Source organism: Dermacentor albipictus, chromosome 2, assembly GCF_038994185.2.
Source record: "Dermacentor albipictus isolate Rhodes 1998 colony chromosome 2, USDA_Dalb.pri_finalv2, whole genome shotgun sequence".
Classification (NCBI taxonomy): domain Eukaryota; kingdom Metazoa; phylum Arthropoda; class Arachnida; order Ixodida; family Ixodidae; genus Dermacentor; species Dermacentor albipictus.
The window spans coordinates 90,248,244-90,265,724 of NC_091822.1; the positions used below are offsets into that span (position 1 = coordinate 90,248,244).

The window sequence follows — 17,481 nt, forward strand, 5'->3', positions numbered from 1 at the left end:
GTATTATCAGATTGTTTCTACGAGAATGATTTTCGAGACTCATTTTTTTAAGACCAAGTCCGTTACCTTAGTAGTCATTTATTTCAGCACGTAAATCACGCAGTAAACAAGAGTCTTTGGACATAGGAGTCGATTCTAGTGCATGAACACGTGACTAAACCATCAAAGCGACGCGCAACGGACTCTTGAAATGACTTAATTTCCGCAACATCTCATGCCAACTGAGTCTGCCCCTCCAATAATTTAGATAACATTTCGGATACCGAAGGGTCGTTTTTGTCATGGCTATCAAAGGAAGGGCGAGCATCGTCATTCTCATCGAGAGCAGAACCGGATCCACGCCTAGACTTAGACCGAGGGCCCGGGCCAGGGTTCATTTCCACATCTCCGCTTAAGCGGAGACAACTTGCGCAATGTAATGCATGCGAGCAGCAGGATACAAGACGTTATGGGCAAGGGAGCAGCAGCAGAAAGCGATCATCATATCGGATACACTCGGCATCAGAATGGTAACATACCTGCATGAAGAACAAGGAGCGATTAAACATGGTGCCGCTGCAGCGTAGCCCACTGAAGAGTCGATCCGCGCATTGGACTTTCATACCGTCGGCTGCTGACGTCAAAGACCGAGAGTTGCCGATGATTGGCGGATCAAAGGACAGGGCTTCAGGGTGACTGGCATGCTGTAGCTTGAAGTGGGACACGCCGAGGTAATCGCAAATGGCAGCGATAGAGCAGTTCCTGGGCAAGCACTCGATGACGTCCACGTGCTCGACCGCTAAGGGAGCCAAGTCAGACGAAGCAGTTCCAAGCCATGTGCCGCCGCAAAGCGGGGGTACAGCAAGGGAGCCGAACTGCATGAAGAACAAGCAGCGATTAAACATGGTGCCGGTGCCGCTGCAGCCTAGCCCACCCGATGCCATCAGCTGAAAGTAAATTACAAGCATGTATCATTTCGGTATATTGACCTAACAGGAGTATTGCGTTAGAGGCGAAACGTGCGTAAGTGGTGAATGAGCGGCATTAGAGATTAATTCACTTTTACGTACATTTCGCAGCAAAGACTCCTCCCAAACAATGCCATAAAATCTGAACATCCAATTTTCAAGCACGCCTCCTTTCCCGGGCAATATTTCCTGCATTTTAAGTGCACAAATACACGGGTAACTGCGCGTTTCCAAAACAACTTGGCCTCAGTCGACACGATGGTACGCCAAGAACACAAAGGTCGCTACAACACAGGCTCAGCCAGACCTTGTTACACGCTCGCAGAATGCCTTCTAATCGCACTCAAGTCAGACTCGTGGGTGCAAAGCCTGTTTTCAGACCCTCAGAATACATAAATGTCAAGTTCTTGAGCTCCCCCGTGTTATCTTTTACGCATCCTGCCGGCGCATGCAATCCTCCCATGTTATCACTCTCGGCAATCGCTCGTCGCGTTTACGAGAAGCGTGAGTACCGAAATAAGGTATATGTTGTTGCAGGGCTATAAAATGCGTCACAAACTTCTCGCACTAAAATTCAGTACACGCAAAACTAACTCACTATGGCCGGCTTGCTTTTTTTCTAAGAGCCTCACAGCACCAGGCGCGGCAAGCAAGCCTAAAGATATCCCAAAATGTTACCAAATAAATTACAATACTTTTTTGGGTCAAAGAATGCATCACGAACTTCTACCAGTAAGATTCAGTACACGCGAAACTAAGTGCGGCACACAGCCGAGCTGCTTTTCGCTAACTGCGTCAATAAGCCGGGCGCGGCAATCGTGCTTCTAAACTACCCCAAATATAACGACGTTAGCTCCAATAATGTTGGGGGCCACAGAATGTGCGAAAACTTGTCTGTTAGGCGCTACGACGTAGTACATGCATGCACACGCGCAAATGCGCCACACGGCCGAGCCGGTTTTCGCTTACGGCGTCAATAAGCCGGGCGCGGCAAGCATGCCCAAAAACTACCGAAATAAGTTACAGTAATGCTGGGGCTCATAGAAAGCGTCGCAGACATCTCCCAGGTCGAGGCATTAACTCAACTGCGCCCCGCCAGGACGGTGGTGCTCTTTTTCGCTAACTGCGCCACTCGAACTAAGCGTAAATGTGATTAAAATGCGCCGCACACTGTCAAACAGAATTTCTCACCTTTCCGTAGTCGAGTAGTGCAGTGGTGCCAAGTCGAAATGCAGACGACACGCAATAGAAGCATAGAGAAGGCCGGGAGCCTAATAAAATGGGCTATATCTAAAACAGACGGGTCGCCCAGCACGCGAGCTTCGCACGTACGACCGTCCTCGCTCACTCCTGCGGCTTGCAAGGTAGATGTACTGGCAGGGGGGGGACACTCCTCGGTTCTGGTGGCACAGGAAATTGGCGCCATCTCTGTAATGGGCGACGCAAAAATCCGTTTCCCTTGCATGGCCTCGTAGATCATCGCGCGCACGCGCGCCGATCCAGGTGGCCAAGCCCTTCCCCCCGCTCGACTCCTCTCCCTACGCCCTCTCTCATAATACACTCTCAACTCCCTCACCTTCGACTGCCTACGCGCCGCGCCGCCGTGCCATCCCCGCCGGCCCGGCTGCTGCTTAGTCTGCTACGTAACGCTTTATTTTTGTTATCTACTGTCATCGAGATGCGTGCGCTGCTGTGCGTTGACCGACGTGGCTAGTTTCGTCAGTTCTGTGTTCCTCGGTAGCTGTGTGCTTGTGCTCCGCGATGTTTCACCCGTTTCACGACTCGTACCGCTCGTGCATCGTGCAATGGTGCACAAATACCTCAAAAACAAGCCCTGCAAGGTTGTTCCGGGTGCCCAAAGACAACAGGTGAGCGCTCAGACCCAAGGACATCAGAAGGCGCATGTACACGAACACAGCCCTGTCCATTTCTGTACTCCATGAGGCTCCGGACGTCGTTGCGCCTTGATTGTGCTACACTTGCCTCTTCCCGGTAGAGAAAGCTGACAAATAGATGTTCCTCCTCATTGTCACCTCGTCTGTGACTTGTGTTTTTCTGTGCCAAGTCTCATTCTGCAACTTCAGTAACTTGCCCAGCTTTCCATACCGCCCTCAGTGCTTTTTCTGTGTATCACGTTCTACAAACCAACTAACAGCTGAAAAATTACTCTTAGTGTTTCTGTACTATCTCAGTAACCCCCGATGGGAAAACCGCGCGAACAACCTTCATGTGTAGGCATGATACGCTTTTTTTCCTCTGGAAAGCATGAGCATTGCAAGTGTCCTACATGCAGATTTTTGCAGTTCATATTTATTATACAAGGGACAGCCCAGTAGGTACGACTTAGTGCCTTAAGTGACGTAATTTTACTGCTAAGCATTGCATTCGGGTAGAAAGAAGGGTCGTTTTGGCTTGTTTTACCTGGTCTTTGATTGAGGAATAAGCCTTTCTGCGAATGTTTTCCATGTGCTGCTGCAAAAGCCGACTATCTTCTGTTCCCTTTGCCACCGTTACTCATGTTGTGGCCAAGTGCGAAATAATGTGATAATGTGTGTTTCAGTTTTTAGTACGATGTTATTTTTTTCTGCTATGTTTTTTTTTCAATTTGTTAAGTAGTAATGAACATGTCAAGCATTTCATATACTTTCGTGCAGATCTATAAGTAAGCTTTCTTTTGGTATGGCTCTCGTGTCATTGTTTTTGCCATTACTAGTGAGTTTTCCCTTTTTATAGTTGTCATGACTATGTCATACACGTCGTCCAATTTTGTGCAATATCGTAGTGCACATATCAGGAGCTCGTCTACATTTAGGTCTTGAGGACGTTATATAAAAACCTTGTTTTTATATGTGTGTACATGAAATGGCCTTCGCGTTTTCTAGCGCTTTCACTGCACGCTTTCTTTTGTTATTTCACCATCTGTGAACTTTTGTCTTTAGTACTCTTGTATATGTCATGCACCTCTCACTTTTGCTCATTTTTTGAGCGTGTATCACACCACGTTGTAAGAAACATCTCTTTTCGGAAACGAAGTCAATAAAGCGAGACTAAACATCTGTTGTGTTGGAAGTAGAATTTTTTTTATGTCCCGGCACATGCTGGTATAATATAAGTATGGGCAAGACTGCGTGCGTGCCAATGCATAGCCCACGGCGCACCACGCGCCAGCTCGCAAGCAATGCCAATGCGCCGCGTAGCGCGCGCATTGCTTGCGAGCTGGAGCGTGGCGCGCGGTAACAAGCGCGCTATAAAAAAGAAGAAAAAACGCGCCGCTTACGGGTAAATACAAAAAAAAGTGAGCGGCGCGCGCGGCATGGGGGAAAGAGAGAAAGGGAGTGGAGCGGGTCGGAATAATAAAAACAAAAAGGAAAGAAAAACGTTTGGGAGAGGAGGCGCCGCGCGGGTGCTGTTGCTGTTGCCATGGCAACGTAAACAATCATGTGCGCCGCCATTTTGCTTAATGCGTCGCCCATTGGTTAGGGCCGTAACTGAAGGGGACCTTGGCGCTAGCGTCGAAAGAGCGTCTGCTCGAAAACGGCCAATGGCATGTATACGGAGTGTCCGCCCCCTGGTACTGGTAGCGAAGGCTCCATAGAAGCCCATTGGTCCAAAAAATGGCGGCTCGTGGGCACTCCAGCGCCCCCTGGATTTTGGGGGGCAAACTACGCAAACGTGACGTAGAGTGACGTCACGCATACGTATGCTTTTGGCGCGAATTATAAAGCGGTCTTTCTGTAGAATCCGCGTTTTCGAGCCCGTACCTCTCGAAGGTTGCTGCCTTTCAGCGCGCCCCAACCTTTGCCAGTCAAATGTGCTCGAGTTCCTGCTAGTTATGGCCTTGTTATTGTGCAATTGGGAACGCAATAAAAGTGACTGGTAAAGGAGGGGCAGCATAGAAAGGCAGCAACACTTCCAGACACTGGCGAAGCATGCATGATTCGTAGTGCAAATACTGGTGCTAGTACTTTTGAGAGCTTTTGAGTACAGCAAGGTATGATGCACAAAGCACTGGCTCAAGTGCACAGTTCGCAATAGAGTGTACGGCAAGTATGGTTTTCATAGTTTCAGATTCATTGTTTATTGCAGCAACCCAACAAATACAGTCACAAAGCATGCCCTTGGCACACAAACAAAAAATACATGTCACAGGCAGCACAAGCAGTATTGTTTAAGTTGGCTAATCATCTCAATAGTCACAGTGCAGAAAGGAAAAAGCCCTGAAGTGCCACGAACGTTGTCAGTTAGGAAATTGAAAAGTATAGAAAACAATGCTACGACAGCTTCAATTGAAGCAAACATAACATGACATAAGTAGGCGCATCAACACAGACCATAGAGCACACTGGGATTATTCTTCACATTTAATTTCTTCAGCTGAAAGAATATAGCAGGTACGTTTACATCTGCAAGGCAATTTTAAAGCCAGCTTTAGCACCCTCAAACGTGCTCAACGTAGGAGCAAATACCATATATTGAGCCGGCGTACCATCTCCAGAGTACTTCTAGTCGTTAGCCGGATCAATTTGAAGTAATTTTACGTCAACAAAAGTACACATGAAGTACAGCGTACAGTGAAGTGCAAGGACATTCGCGGGGCAGTAAAGCATGTAATCAGTGTACTGTACGCTACAATATAGCCAGATAAAAGTCCAGCGCTGTTCTTTTCGTTGCGCTGACAAAGATCCTACTAAAAACTCTGAGATGCAACTAGCCTGCTAAAAGGTGGCCTGGTAGCCAGTGGTGCCGAGTGGTAGTTATGATGACAATGGTTGATTTCATTATACCTGCCAGCACGGAACTGCAGGGGGGGCGAGCAGGTGGAAAAATTAATCCCAGCGCCACGGAAACTAGGTTAATCCATTGCCTAGAAAGTCTCCTTTCAGAGGCATTCGCTTTATCGCTATGGCGTTTTATCTGACAATAATGCACAAGTACATAGGTGGCACTTGAACAGGCTGTACATGGCATAAAAGTACCCTAAAAGAGTGACATAGTGGAATGAACGATGAAAGATGCTACATTGTTAAACCATTGCCCCTGTGAGCAACCACGTCACATCCTAGCAAATCAAAATACACAAGTAAAAAATAAAAGAATAAAACCAGGCTGTGAACCAGAAAAAAACCCTTTGCAACCGTTAAACCAGACTAAGCTGATTTGTTGCGCAGGCTGCATAATAGCCTGCAACTTCACAAAATATTCAGCCAACAGCTCGGGAATTGCATCCTTTTCATTTGCTTAGCCTCAGCGCTTGCTTTGTGGCTTTCCGTTTAGTAGTTTGACTGTGCAGTTCAAGATTTTTTCTGCGTGCAAGCCAATGCAGCCTCACCCTGACGAACAGGGCAAACAAACAATCATAAACGTCATCGCGACACACAGTCAGCGATTTTTCTACCTTGGCATGAAGCAACATGCACAGATCATGCCCTACTTGTTCTTTTCCCACAATATTGGAACTAGATGCGACAAAAACCTGCTCGCAAGCATTGATGAAAGCTACAAACGACGGTGTAGGAACTGACAGGCTCCCAAAGTCACCTTCTCCAGGATTTTTGACACTTAAGTACAAGAGAACTTGGCTCTGATCGGCAAAGGCGGCATTTTCTAGCCTCACCTCGCACGTATGTGGCCCTGTAACACACCTGTGATCATTCATAAATTGTAGGCAAGCCAGCCAGCAAAATAGACAATGTTGTTCTCTAGTATTGGAGACTGATAATCATATGGCAAAACTTCTACTGCAACTGGCAAAGATGTGGCAGCTTTACAGAGAGAAGGAGCAGACTTAGAAAAACAAACTGGGAGAGTGGCTAGAAGGCTAGACATGTCTTCAGCACAGTTGCTGCTTTCCGACAGTTTGAAAAGGTTGCTAACTAAAAGATGCCTAAATGCTGCTTGAAATTGCCGGCAAGACGAGTTGCTGTTCGATCCAGATTTCGACCTAACAATAGCAAAGGTGTTTTCAAGTGCGTCCTGGTTCAGGTAAGGACATACCTCCTTACCTGCGTGGTAAGGAGGTATGTCAAACCATAGCGAGAGGCCAGGTGGTTCCATAACAGCAGGACAGCCCTCATAGTTTGGCAGAAGCCACGGATGCAAAGAGGCTGCCGCGCACAGCCTAGAACTTCGATGTTTTCGAAAACTGCAATACACTCTTCCAAACACTCTTCATGCACAGATCCTGCACAAATTGCAGATGCATACGGAGACTTTCCCCGCTTCTGTGAAGTATTTAGACTGTCAAAGAGTCTATCGATCCTCTCAACAAATCTGGCTGTGTGGATAGCCTCTGATGGCAACTGTTGGAATGTTACCAATATGCACAATGCAGCAGCGCAATGATTGCTGAATACCTGTGCTGCGAGTTTCACAGACATCTTCGAAGCAAAAGTTAAAGTCCCGGGCACTCAACTTTGGGATGGACCGAATTTGCATTTCTCGATCCTTCTCATAAGCCTGTCGTATGTACGAGCTTTTAATTGTGTCACTGCCTACCCTGAAGTCATACTTGAAGAGCATATTGCGCAAGCACTTGAGCAAATGCGGTGGATCAAAAATAAAGAAAAGCGGTTCACCATTCACACCTAAGTACGGCTTTTCAGGAGTCACAAGTTTCGAAAACAGAGAAACATTTTGGTTGCCCTGATCACAAACCACAGCCACAGGCTGCAATCCAGCTCCAACCAACATTTTGTGTCATTTGAAGAGAAGGTCATGCAGAACAGTTGCAGGCGCTGCCTTATCTGCAAAGAAGTAGCCAAGAGGCTGCTTCCACGGCGTACATATTCCTTTGGCCATGAACACAAGCGCCTTGTTTGCAAGATTTGGACCTTGTGCTGCACTGTACTCTTCAAGGCCTTCAAATCTGTCCGACACTGGATTGTACGACAGCTCCTTTGAAACATGCATTTCATCAAAAATTATGGTGCAAGCCCTGTCTTGCCGTGGAAAAGACGCTGCCCGTTTCTCGATCAAATCAAAAACTTCAGGATAAAATCCAACCCTCAATGGTACGCGTGCAAGCCACAGCTGCAGTGACCTAACAGGTGGAAGTTTCAGGAGTTTCCTGCAATATCTGTAACCTTTTGGGCTGTGGAAGTATAAACCTAAAGCAAAGGTTTTGTTTTGGCTGCACCATCGACGGCCAAACCTGCTGACATTGTGCATCTTTAACTGAGCTTCAACAAAAGCAGCAACAGCTGGTGTTAAATGCTCACGCAGACTATCTATCAATTCGGCAGTGGTCTTCATGCGACGGCGCTGAAGCAGCAGTCCTTGCAGCCTCTTGTTGCGGTTACGCAGCTGCCTGAGCTTGGCTCGAAGTTTCTGCAGTGGCCGCCTTTCATTGATGGGGCTGGTGAAAGATCCTGCAACGTAAAGAGTCGACGGAAGAGCAATGAGTTGCTACGTCGGGTTTAGTCATAGCTGCATGTAGTCCTGTAGCACCAAAAAGTGCGCAATATTGCGAAAGTGTTGTAAAATTGCTAACCTTCATAAGAAAGAGGCGAACGGCTGAACGGAGCTCCTGGTGACAGATCAGCACTCGCTGACAGTGTTGCGGCCACCCCTGCCGTGCCAGGTTCCAGAGATGAAGCGCTTGCTTCAGTGCTTGGTCCTGCATATGTGTGGTCAGCTGCGCCCACAGAATATAAAGAACAAAATATATAGACAGCACAGTTCTGACAGGGAAGCCAGCAACCCAACAATGCACAAATAATAACTAAGCACCACAGGCGGAATTAACACTTACACTGAACCATTATGAAGCCACTGGCGTGGGAACAAGCTTGGTTCAGCGTAGAACCAGTAGGGCTGGCACCATCTGCATCTGCACAGCGCACAGACAAGGAATTGTAGCATATTTCTGAGCCATACCTCCTCAGGCTGTTCGAGCAGATATGAAATAACAATCACCTTCTTGGAAGAGTAGCAGCGACTGGGACGGCCGACTCTGGACGTACCCCTTGGAAACAGGTTCACCGGAGACAGCAGCTATCATAGGAAGCAGTCCAATGAGCTTTCAGTCGTCACCATTTTCAAAAGATTTATGTCAGTTATGCATACAACCCTGCTCACCTAGTTCTCCAGCCCGGCGCACTGATGCCGAAGTTTCGCTCAGAGATTGTGAACAGTCCATGTCGCTGCTGCTGCATTCGCTTGAGGTGTCTGAAATGGCAACATTATTGCGGAGAGAAAAGAGAATTCAGTACCTTTACAGTAAATAATTTCCAAAGAACTATAGCTTCCACAGCATGCGGTTCACATTGTCATCACTCTAGAAAGAAAAATGCTTATCCAATGAAATAAAATTCTGTTTACCACCCTTAATCGTTAAGCACATTAGTTTGATGTCATCAGCAGTTGTGGAGCACCAGTAAATCATTTGCAATTTTCATATGCTATGTTTTACTTTGAAGAGTGCGAAATTCGCCTATCACATAAACAACGATAGCTCGCAAATCAAGTAATGTGCCCCATATTGTTTACAGATTTATGCAGGTCAGCCTATGGCCTACGCAATGAGATGCAACAAGAATGAATTCATAAGCAATTATCGCAAAAAATGAAAACCTGTACAAACATTGGCTTTCGCTAGCATGAATATTGAGGTAAAAGGCAACAACACAAACAATTATTAGTGCATTTCTATAAAGTTCAGTGCGTGCTTTGATACATAACACATGAGCACACAATATCTCGAGAAGCTTTTCACCAAGCGTACCTTGCCCAAGTCGGCATAAGATTGCATCCTGATAAGACTGAAGGTGAAAAAAGAAGCTCTCCATACAAGAAAGCAAACTTCTGGAGTACTAAAATTCATCAAACATTTAGGAAGGCTCACCCTTTTTTTCCCCTCACTTCTTTTGAGCTATCAAAGGAAGGACGAGAATGCCCTCTGGACACGACAGGGACCGTTCATGAGACAAGGTTTCAGGGTGAATATGAAAGATTCAACTCCCACTTGCTGCAAAACATGTAGAGTCGCCTGGTTTCCGTTGCTGAAGTGGCTAGCGGCATCAAACAGCCTGAACCGGAAGACTGACAGACTCACGTTAAGATCCTTTGGAGCCCTTTGCCATACCAGACTACCAAATATCCCACTTCCATTATCCTTTTTTTTACCGGAAATATCAGGCAAGATTATTCACACCGTCAGTGTACTTTTTCCGCACCCGTGCCTAGAAATTCGCTTGAGCCTCCTTCGCCTACTAAGCTTGTGCCATTAGCTTACCACAAGCACAAACCTAATTCTATGCTATGTTGGACATTTGTCACGAACGTCACATACAGTGTACAGTGCATACCGGGAGAAAAGAAGTTTCGATCCCAACAGCGGAAAAATACGCCTTCTACAATGTCGCACGGCATACAGAAAGTACACAAATAAAAGGGCTAGAGCACCCCCTTGTGTGAGCGTCTAGTTGAATCAAATGCTGACAACTGTTACTGTGACATCTGTTACATAATTTAGTAGTAACGAACGCTGACTGTTTCCCGTCGGTATTACCTTGTGCACCATTGAATTCAGACCCTTCCATCGCCACTGCAGAACTCCTCATCATACCACCACTATGTTATTCTCGGAACCTACCAAGATGCTGTTACTCTTGCCTAGCAGCGGTTTTCTTCCATGCTATGTCCCCACGCGTACAGTTAAGAGGAGGAGCTGACGCACTACACTAAAGATCGCTACCCCTCAAATGCTTCGCGCCTCGGGCAAATTTGCCAAGTGTTATACAGGACACCAATCTAACGTTCCGAACAGAACTGAGTGGAAGTACTGGACCACAGTTGTAATTATAGAACTATTCGTCGCGTTATCATTCTCTGTATGAGCTGCGTTTTGTGTGACCAGGTAGAGGTTGATAAAGAACAGACGTAATGCTCGATACTGTTCATGCCGGGTGCACGTAGTGGCTTACCAAAGAAATGTATATAATAAATCAGAATTTTCTTCGTACATAGGAATTAGGCTGTACACGTTCATAGGTTCGTAGGAATTAGTTCGCACATATACGCCCCTATAACGTAAAACTTTTCCAATTTGTTTCTTTTCGAACCTCCTATCGTCTAATCTACTTGACCAGCGACGCAAGTATCGTGTGGTGAGCCGCAAGATTTATTGTAAATACCAACCAAACTTTCTCCAATGTTACTAGAGGTTCCTTTTGTTTGCTTTCCAAGGGAAGATTATTGTCTACACTGAGCGGTTTTCCATATATAATTGAGTGACAAGAAGTGAGGGGCACACTCGAGTGGACAAGGTTTTGATGGGACCAAGCCAGCGCAGTGAAAGTAGATGATGATGATGTGTGGTGTTTTATGGCGCAAGGGCCAGGTTTGCGCCAGGTTCGACCAAAGAGCGCCATGACATGTGGTAATGTTGGCGATGTATTGTGGATGACATCCACAATGAACTCATCATGGTAGATGTGATATGGCCGTAAAAGGGCCTAAAAAACTTACGCTGTGAGTGGAATATATAGGTGGTAAAATAATGACGGTGATTAGGATGTGATGTCGGCTATGGCAATGGGCTTTCGTTAAAAGATGGTGCATTAAAACCATAACACTGACACCAGAGTTTCAAGAGAGCCCTTGAATGCAGGGCTGTTAGTCATGTGCTTAAAAGTTGCCTGGCCAGATGACTTTCAGGGCGTCCGTTTCGGCTAAAAACTCTAAGACTATTTGCAGATTAAAAAGAGGTTCATCGCTAAGAAAAAATGCAGGGTGAAGAGGTAAATTCTCGCGATATGCAGCAGGGAAATACTTTTTCTTCTCTGTTTCTATTGCAGGGCACTAAATAAGAGCATGGAGGACAGTGAGATTATTGCCGCACTTAACACAAGTTGGAGGATCGGCCCCAGTCAAGAGATGAGAGTGGGTGCCGTATGTGTGGCCTGCACTTAATTTATTGTTTTGTAATTTAAGTTTTGGTTTTATTATGTGAAGCTCATTCATTGCTTGTTTATCCCATTCGCCTTGCCAATGATTACGCAATTTACTGCGTAGAAAAGGCTTTAGGTCTGTGGCAGGGATGGGGATGTTTGAATCTGCATCGCTAAAAGTTACTGACCCAGCGCTTTCGTTAGCAGCTTCGTTGCCTTTTATACCTTTGTGACCAGGTACACTGCATACCACAATCACTTGATTGCACATATATAGGGAGCACAACAGACTGTACAGCTCACTAAAAACTGAGTTTTTATATTTTCTAGGTCTAAGTAGGGCTCTGACTGCACTTAATGAGTCGGTAAATACAATAGCCTTAGCAAGTTTTGTGAGCCTTATGTTTTGAACAGCCGAGAGTATAGCGTAGGCTTCAGCTGTAAATATACTTGTGTGTGGATTTAGTGCTCCGGATACTGAAAATGAAGGTCCCAGAGCTGCGTAGGAAACACCTTTAGAGGACTTGGAAGCGTCTGTATAATATTCTACACAGGAGTACTTCTCCTGAAGTTCACGAAAATGGAATTGTATACGTGCTTCTCGTGCCCGCTTAGATATTTCTACGAAAGAGACGTCGCAATCAATGGTCTGCCATTCCCATGGTGGGAGCAGGCGAATGGGTGCCATTAGGACATTCTCTGGGAGTACGACACCTGTTTCTTCTGCCAGTGTTGTCAAACGAAGGCTCAACGGAGGTCTAATAGCTGGGCGCTTACGAAATAATCTGGCTGTAGAACCTTCATGAACAGATGAGTGACATGGATGCTGAACGTTTGATTTAACCTTGAGGGAATAGGAAAAGGTTAAATATGTCCTTTGGAGATGTAATGAGCAGTCATTACACTCCACATACAGGCTTTCTACGGGATTTGTCCTAAAAGCGCCTGTAGCCAGGCATATACCCATGTGGTGAATGGGATCTAGCATCTTTAAAGCACTAGGCGCAGCAGAGCTGTATACTATTGCTCCATAGTCGAGGCGGGACGGTATAAGGCTTTTGTAGAGGTTCAAAAGGCATCTCTTGTCACTTCCCCAAGATGTGCGGGACAAGAGCTTTAGTAAGTTCATTGTCTTCAGACATCTCGCTCTCAGATACTTAAGGTGAGGGACAAATGTTAGTTTAGAGTCTAATATGATTCCTAAATATTTATGTTCGTGGCTGACAGATAGCGGTTGTCCATTAAGATGGACAACAGGGTGATGTAATATACTTCTCTTCTTACATAATAGAACGCATGTGCTTTTTTGGGGGTTTAACTTCAATCCATTCTCGTCAGCCCACTTAGATATTTTGTTTAGGCCAAGCTGTATATGTCGCTTACAGATAGAAGTATTGCATGATTTAAATCCTATCTGTACGTCATCCACATACACTGAATAAAACATTGTTCGTGGTATGACGCTATATAGGGAATTCATTTTTACGATGAAGAGCGTGCAGCTCAGTACACCACATTGTGGCACGCCTGTTTCCTGCGTAAATTGACGAGATAGTACTTTACCAACCCTCACACGGAACGTACGATTAGAGAAGTAGCTTTGAAGCAGGTTCAAGAGATTGCCTCTGACACCCATACAAGCCAGATCACGAAGAATTCCAAAACGCCAGGTTGTGTCGTATGCCTTTTCCATATCCAAAAATACGGCTAATAAAAACGGCTTGTGCGTGAAGGCATCTGGGATATTCGCCTCCATGCGGACAAGGTGATCTGTCGTACATCTACCCTCCAAAAAAACGACACTGCAAGGGGTCTAGTATTTTGTTGCTCTCAAGATAATGAATTAGGCGTCTGTTTACCATTTTCTCAAAGAGTTTGCATAGGCAGCTTGTCAGGGCTATAGGCCTGTAGCTGCAGACCGAAGTTGGATCCTTGCCCTCTTTGAGAATAGGAATGACGACTGCTTGCTTCCAGGCAGATGGAATGTAACTGGCAGAGAATATGGAATTAAGACTGATAGTAGTGTTTTGCGTGTTTCGGCGTGTAGGTGTTCTATCATCTCATAAACTATTCGATCGCCTCCAGGAGCTGATTTATTGCAACAGTTGAATGCAGCCTGAAATTCCACCATGTTAAATGGCCGGTTGTAAGGTTCATTTTTATTTCCTTTCCGGTTCAGAGGCTGGCGTTCCGCTTGTCGCTGATATCTTAGAAATGTATCTGAGTAATGGGATGAGCTCGAGATGTACTGGAAATGTGCCCCTAGCGAATCAGCTTGGTCCTCAATAGTATCTCCTTGTGTGTTTACTAAAGGTAGAGGGTGAGTTTACGGTCTTTTATTTTGTTGACCCTATTGCAGGCTTTCCGTTCGTCTGTATATGAACTGATGCTACTGATGTATTTTTGCCAACTTTCCCGTTTGGCCCGGCGGTGTGTTCTTCTACCTAGTGACTTTATTTTCTTGAAATCATTAAGATTCTCGGCAGTTGGAGATTCGCGAAGGTGACTCCAAGCCTTATTTTGATTTTTACGCGCTTCTTTGCACTCCGCATTCCACCAGGGAACACGTCGCCTAGTGGATGATCCATTTGATTCAGGGATACACAGTGACGCCGCATCAAATATAAATGCTGTCAGATATGCCATGGCGTCATCAATAGAAAGTGCAGAGATGTCTTCCCAGGTAATGCGGGTAAGTTCTTGATAATGTTTCCAGTCGGCTGACTCGACTATCCAGTGGGGGACGCATGAGGAGCATTGATCATGTTTTGTTGATTTTATGATAATTGGAAAATGGTCGCTCCCATGTGGGTTTTTAAGCACGTTCCACTCTAGATACGGAACGAGTGTACCAGATGCAATGCTCAAATCGATCGATGAAAATGTTTTGTTTGCGACACTGTAGAATGTAGGCTCTTTATTATTTAGCAAACATGCACCTGTAGTGAAGAGGAGGCTTTCTACTAGGCGTCCCCTGGCATCACAACGACAACCTCCCCAAAGGGTGTTGTGTGCATTGAAATCTCCGACGACTACATAAGGTTCGACCAGTTCATTATTAAGCTTTGGAATTCTGTTTTTGAAAGATGGCAGCTCGGAGGGATGTATACTGAGGAAATCGTTACTAGTTTATTAAACACTATCGCATGAACTGCAACTGCCGCTAGGGGTGTTCTAAGTTGTAATTGTCGGCAAGCAACACCTTTATCTACAATTATTACCACACCGCCAGACGAGGCAAGAGCGTCGTTGCGGTCTGTTCGGTATATGGCATACTGCCGGATAAAGTTAGTGTGTGAAGGATTAAGATGTGTTTCTTGGACATAGAGCATCTTTGGATTATACTTATTTAAGAGTTCCTTAAGGTCTTCTAGGTTGTGTAGTAAGCCCCCTGACGTTCCATTGTATTATCTGCGTATCTATAATGTATGTGTTTTGTGCTGTGTGTCTAAGAAATATAGATTATATAAGCTCACGAGACCTTTTCAGGCCCCTTGATACGAGCTCTCTCTTTCCTCCCGGCGCGCTCGAGGGGGTTGCGCCGTTCCTTGGGCGTCTGAGACGCCGGATTTGTGCTTGTATCCATCACCTCGTCTGAGGCGGTGGATACTGCCTGCGGAGCAGGCACTTTCGCGAGAGTGGTGGGCCGATCTGTACGAGCAGTCGCCCTGGGTACAACCGGCGCGGAGGCTTGCTGGCCCTCATTTGCGGGAGACGGAACAGCTTTGGCTGTTCCAGTCAGGGGGGCGGATGGCGTCACCGCCGTCACTCTCCGAGTGACTTGGGTGGCAGCCGAAGGATGCGGTGCTGCCCCCAGGCGTGCCACATCGGTGTAAGAAGGACTGGCCTGATTGTTGAAATGGAAACGCTTGCGTGCCTCTGGGAAAGTCATGTTTAGTTTTACCTTTAGTTCTATTATTTGTTTTTCTTTTTTCCACGAAGGGCAGGATCGCGAGTAAGGAGGGTGGTCTCCTTCACAGTTTGCACAATGGGTTGCTGAACTGCAAACGTCAGAAGAGTGTTCAATGGAGCTACACTTGGCACAAGTAGCATGCCCTCTGCAGGTTTGGGACCCGTGCCCAAAACGTTGAGACTTATAACATCGACGTGGGTTTCGAATGTATGGCCCGACACGTAGCTTGCAGTAACCGGTCTCGATTGATTGAGGAAGAATGCTGGTTCCAAAAGTTATGATAATGTGCTTAGTTGGTATTTCTTTGTCATCTCGTCTTGTTTTAATCCTTTGCACCTTGTCAACGTTCTGTACCGTCTAGGTACAGAATTACCTTCTTGTAATTCACTTTCACTGAGTTCCAGAAGGTCATCTTCCTAGATGACCCCGCGCACTGTATTCATTGTCCTGTGTGGGCCTACTGAGACGGGAATGTCCCAAAACGCTACAAGTTTTGAGAGTCTGTCGTACTGTGGCTTGTCGCGAACTTCGAGAAGAAGATCACCGCTTCCCATCTTTGTTACTTTATACCCTGGGCCTATTGCTTCAGTGAGGGATTTCGCTACAAGAAAAGGTGATAACATTCGGACTGTCTTAGTTTCGTGTTGACTGTGAACGACGTGGTATTTCGGAAAGGACTCTTTTGGTTGCATAAAAAAGCTGAAAGGTTCATCGGTGCGCCCCCTCTTCAGGGAGCGATAAGGTAATAGGGGAAAAGCTTCAGCCATAAAAAATTGGAAAATTCGGCGGCGATGGTGCCCACCCACCACGGATCCCAACAAGGGGACGCTACAAGGTCGGGAAAATACCTGCAGACGCCAGCCGTGCATCGCCGCTATAACCTAATATACGATACCCAAGGTTGGATAACTACACCAGGTTAACCCTCGCCACCTGGAAATCTGGAAGTAATAAGAAGCGAAAAGAAGACAGGAAAGATTGAAAGTGAGAGAGAAAGCCGAAGTTTGAAGACAAGGACAGGAAAAGGTGACTGCCGATTTCTTCCTAGTGGGTCAGCCTGCAGGTGCCGTCTATGTGAAGCCGAGGCCAAAGCGGTGTGTTGCCCCCGCCGGGGGTCCTTCAAGGTCCAAACACCCAGCACCGGCTCAACCTCCAGGACAGACACGGCTATGGCGCGCATGGCTACACGCGGGAGGGTCCAACCCTCGTGTGCTCGGGTACGTGGTGTCGCAACATACCAAACGCCTGCTTACGCAGACGCCCCTGCGGGTGCAGTGAAAGTAGATAACCAGATGATGAGGGTGGTGCCGGTGCCTGCAATTGGTCAGCTATCCCTTACTGAGCTTGCGGTGGCTGGTCGAAGATGGAAGAGATAACTGGTGCTAAAACGGATCCTCAGCAAAGAAAAGTTGGCAAAGCTATGTTGCACACGCACCGAAAAGGCTCGATAATGTTATACTGCCACGGACAAAGTTTTATTACACGCAAATAAATACATCCCGTCCGGCAGCTCCAAGCAACCAGTGCCAAAGTCAGCGCCGGGAAGGCATCTTCTATTTCTTTCGGAACGGGGTGTCTCCGGTAATTAAGACAAAAAATATGTTTCTTTCGGCATATTATTTTATCTTTAACGTATACAAGTCACTTTGACGGCGTGAGTTTTCACGGCTTTGCGACGCCCCCCCGCGCCCCCGCCCGCCGGGTCAGACAGGTGAAGTGGGCGCAGGCCAAA

General features: G+C 46.4%; 1 protein-coding gene and 1 pseudogene across 1 annotated transcript in view; both read right to left on the reverse strand.

The window, feature by feature from the left end:
• LOC135900983 (monocarboxylate transporter 12-like) overlaps positions 1 to 884 on the reverse strand; it is a 69,174-nt gene extending 68,290 nt beyond the window's left edge. Inside the window, exon 1 of the mRNA XM_065430609.1 lies at positions 519 to 884. Within this exon, the coding sequence (XP_065286681.1) occupies positions 519 to 884 (366 nt within the window). The remainder of the gene's footprint in view (positions 1 to 518) is intronic.
• Positions 885 to 6,177: 5,293 nt separating this feature from the next.
• LOC139046736 (uncharacterized) lies at positions 6,178 to 7,466 on the reverse strand (annotated as a pseudogene).
• Positions 7,467 to 17,481: the final 10,015 nt, after the last annotated feature.